Here is a 3,835-nt window from a genome sequence, read left to right on the forward strand (position 1 = left end):
ATTTACTAAACACACATAAATCTAATACAGAGTATATTTTCTGATACAGAATCTATGGAAAGGAATTTAAAATGTCCAGCTGAAAAGCACATCTATAGATTCACAAAAAAGAAAAACGTTGATTTGTGGTCTTTGTATACATAAAACGACTTATAGTTACAAAACAGTTTTCGAAAGTAAGTCCAGGCAGACGTATTTATCTCAAAGGATAAAATCATTTAAAATATGACCAATGAAATTGTGAAATTTTTTTCGTACAGTTACAATGTAAATTCCTGCTTGAATTTTTTTAAATGAAGATATTTCTTTTTATGAAAATGAAAAATAAAGCTTAAGGTTTCACCTTTAGACGTCAAGAGAGCATTTTGAAAAGCTAAGTTATAAACAAGACACATAGCTTTCGTATAAAAAAATTTGGAATCGTCATGGAAAAGCTGATTCATTCTTAACTTGAATAACGTTCAGAGTATAGATTAAAGTAAAAATAATCAAAAAGATATAGATTCATTAGGCAAATCCCGTAAAGTTATAAAAGTGAAAGATTTCCTTAAACATGGCCTCACATGTATTATTTTGATTGACAAGGAAATATATAAGAATTTTCTTAATGGGATTAAGTCAACTCTGTGACATCTATTCATTTATCTATGAGTATAAACAAATGTCTAACAATATAAGAAACTGGGAATGACGCTGTCAATGATAATCCGTCATAAGTCAGAAGGCGTCTATTCGTCATTCGTGTTGCGTTACGTCATTCGTGATGAAAGTCCATGCATTGCATTATGTGTGAGACGATGAATGGTATCAAAACAATTTGAATAAATAACTATAAATAATATGTGTTAGATCAATAATAGGTAAAAAATAACAACTATTTACAAAAGTGAAACTCATAGTGTCCGGTGGCAGTGTTCTTCGCACGCGGAGAAAAGTGGAAAATTAATGAGATAAAAAAAAGAAAGATAATGTTTGACTTAGAAATCATCCTTGGTAGCTGCGCTATATCCTGAAGATGACTGATGACTGATCGAATGACAATTAACGTGTTTTGCGGTTCTTTTGTGGTCATTTCCGATATCTGGTGTCGATATCGAAAGAGCAAACACTTCCATGACCTAACGCTTTGTTAATCCTGGAACTCGTCGTTAAATGAATCTTTGGCCCATACTTTAACTAACTGTGGAACTCACGGGAGTCCCGTGACGGAAATAAAAAAATGGAAAAAAAATTCACAGTTATCTGCCATTACGTGAATAAAATAACACGTTCTACATTACGTACCCACTCTACAAGACCTCATACAACTTCACCTATTTCGAAGCGAGTGAGTTAATCAGTCACTCGATTAGGTCAGTCACCCCAAGGAGTGCTCGCCAGGTCTTCTCGGTCGCTGCTCGATCAGTGGAAACAATCGTCGTCAATGTAACTGCAGGCGATGCTCGTGCAGTTCATCTGCTCGAGGGCCGAGTCCTTCATCACCGCCACGCCGTTTTGGTAGACCTCGGGCACGAAGAAATCCATCATCCTGCAGTAAGGAGGCAAAGGTTCAGCAGAAGGAATTGTGGAAATGACTGAATTTTGGGCATCAAAGGGAGGCTTCGATAAAACAGGGGAAATAGAAGAAGGGAATTAAATTAGAAAGATCAGGTCAAAGGAAATGCGACGAAATACATATAGATTATGAGAGAAAGAATCATGGGAAAACTTGAGTGACAGATGTTGGAAGGATTGTTAGAGCATACATGACTTTTATGATTGAGAGGAAACACTAAGAAGCGTCGACATCGCAATAAGAATCGCGAGAAAACTGGGAAGCGCCGACAGTGCGGAAGCAATGGCCAGAATTAACACAACATGCCAGCAGGAGTCACCTGGAAGTTGAACCGAGACGAAACTTGACAAACCGGCGATAAAGTAATAAGAAGATGATTTGGGAAAGAAAGAGCATAAGAAAAAGACAACGAGAAAGGAGGAAAATATAGGAAAACGTGAATAACAGAAGTCGAGAAAAGTTGTGAAACATTATTTTTAGGAAAGAAAGCGTGAAAACAAAAATTGGTCATATCCTGCTGTTTAATTACTGCAGTAGATTGAAGATCATTAACACGAAGCAAACACAGTTATTTATTTGATATGTCTGATATGTGTTTCTCTTACCTGAACAGCAGTTCTCTTCCCTCGACGTACTTCCCGGACTCGCACAATAACCTCTTACCGCACTCCTCGCTCTCGATGACGTCCATCACGTGGTTTGTGAGCTGTCGCCAAAAAGAAGCAAAAATTGTCAGTGAATACTCCAGTCTTGTGTGCATTTTTCGTTCTCATTGAAAATTAAATCGTTTTCAGTGAATTAAGAATTAAACAGTTTATGAAAACAAGATACACAATATTTGATTACCACGATGCTGAAACAACGAAGTGCAAGATGTTTCATCTTTAATTTGTAGCAATTTTGTGTAAACTCAAAATAACAGAAGAAAATATGACAAATCAAATGCACATTACCTAACGGTACTTATGAAAAAATAAATAAACAACAGAAAATAAAGTCACACAGCGTGACATCTAAGTTAAATTCCATCACCTTAACATGACGTGAATTTGAAAAGTGACGCAATCATTTAAGAACTACCGCAAACTATCCCTAACGAAAAAAAATACAAAGAAATATTGCGTCATGCTTCTGACGTACGAATGAAGGGCAACCCACTCTATATGGGTCGTCTCCGAGCGTCTTGCAGACGTTAAATGTTTTTAAATCAATTTTTATGAGGCTAATCACTCCGTGCATGAGTTCCGTTTACCGTTGAAGGATGTCTCTGATGAGATTAACGTATAGGTAAGACGGAAATTAGTTTCTTTCCGTTCATGACGTTTAATCCACCGGCGGTGCTGCCATTCACCTTTATACGACTGGCCACAAAGCAACTTCTTTTATTATTATTATATAAAAGGACATCGAATATACTACATAAAGGTATTTTAGTATAATTTTACTAGTACGCATGTTTAATTAGCCACGAAGCTTGAATCCAACCACTAGCCACGTACTAACCAATACGTATGAGAGAGAGAGAGAGAGAGAGTAGGACATACTCACCATATCGAAGGACCCAGCGATCAAGTTGCCGTAGTAAGGTTCTTCGTCGTCGCCTGAGGACGCCCTCCCCTTCGGCGGGATCTGTATGACGGGGAAGATCCCTGGGTTGTTGAAGAGCTGTGTGAGGATATTGGGCAGGAGCAGGTTGGGCAAAAGGAGGCCGTTCAGTGGGATGATTATTGGGGGGATCTGCAGTGGGGGCAACACCCCAATGCTGACGGCCATGATGATGCCCAGGAAAATGGCAATGATGATAATGGGTGGCGAGAGCTGCAATGGAAAATAAGAGGCGGTGGATAAGAACAAGGATGAATACTGAGAATGAACGCAACTTTGATGTGAAAGCAACTGAGTCTTCAAAAGGAAACTTACACTAAAGACGGGAACTGAAGTGAAAAATGACGAAAGTAAATGGTGATTATTTTGTAATTAGGGAAAACGGGGAAAACAGCAAATCAAATTGTTCAGTGCTTGGAGGAGAACTTGACAACTTCGGACACAGCAGACAGAAAAAAACAATTAAAAAAACAACGATAATAGAATGACTAGTACGTTCGGGCAAATGCTTTGCAGGATGCTAGATTAATCAATTAAAATGATAATAAATGTATTAATGAAGAGGGGGAGGAGGAGGGTCCCAGGCTTACCCTTTCAATGCCGCATTCCTCCTTCTCCTTTCCGAACAGCTGAAAGTACAAGTCAACGACCTTGGAGGATGAGCTCTCTTCCTCC

General features: G+C 38.3%; 1 protein-coding gene across 1 annotated transcript in view; it reads right to left on the minus strand.

The window, feature by feature from the left end:
* Positions 1-1,156: 1,156 nt before the first annotated feature.
* The window catches only part of LOC135219697 (uncharacterized), a 7,032-nt gene continuing 4,353 nt past the window's right edge, over positions 1,157-3,835 (minus strand). The window contains exons 3-6 of the mRNA XM_064256670.1: positions 3,751-3,835; positions 3,104-3,373; positions 2,161-2,261; positions 1,157-1,528 (exon numbers count right to left, since the gene is read on the minus strand). The exon at positions 3,751-3,835 is cut by the window's right edge and continues 89 nt beyond it. Of these exons, the coding sequence (XP_064112740.1) occupies positions 1,402-1,528; positions 2,161-2,261; positions 3,104-3,373; positions 3,751-3,835 (583 nt within the window). The 3' untranslated portion in view covers positions 1,157-1,401. The remainder of the gene's footprint in view (positions 1,529-2,160; positions 2,262-3,103; positions 3,374-3,750) is intronic.

The sequence above is a fragment of the Macrobrachium nipponense genome, chromosome 1, assembly GCF_015104395.2.
Source record: "Macrobrachium nipponense isolate FS-2020 chromosome 1, ASM1510439v2, whole genome shotgun sequence".
Classification (NCBI taxonomy): domain Eukaryota; kingdom Metazoa; phylum Arthropoda; class Malacostraca; order Decapoda; family Palaemonidae; genus Macrobrachium; species Macrobrachium nipponense.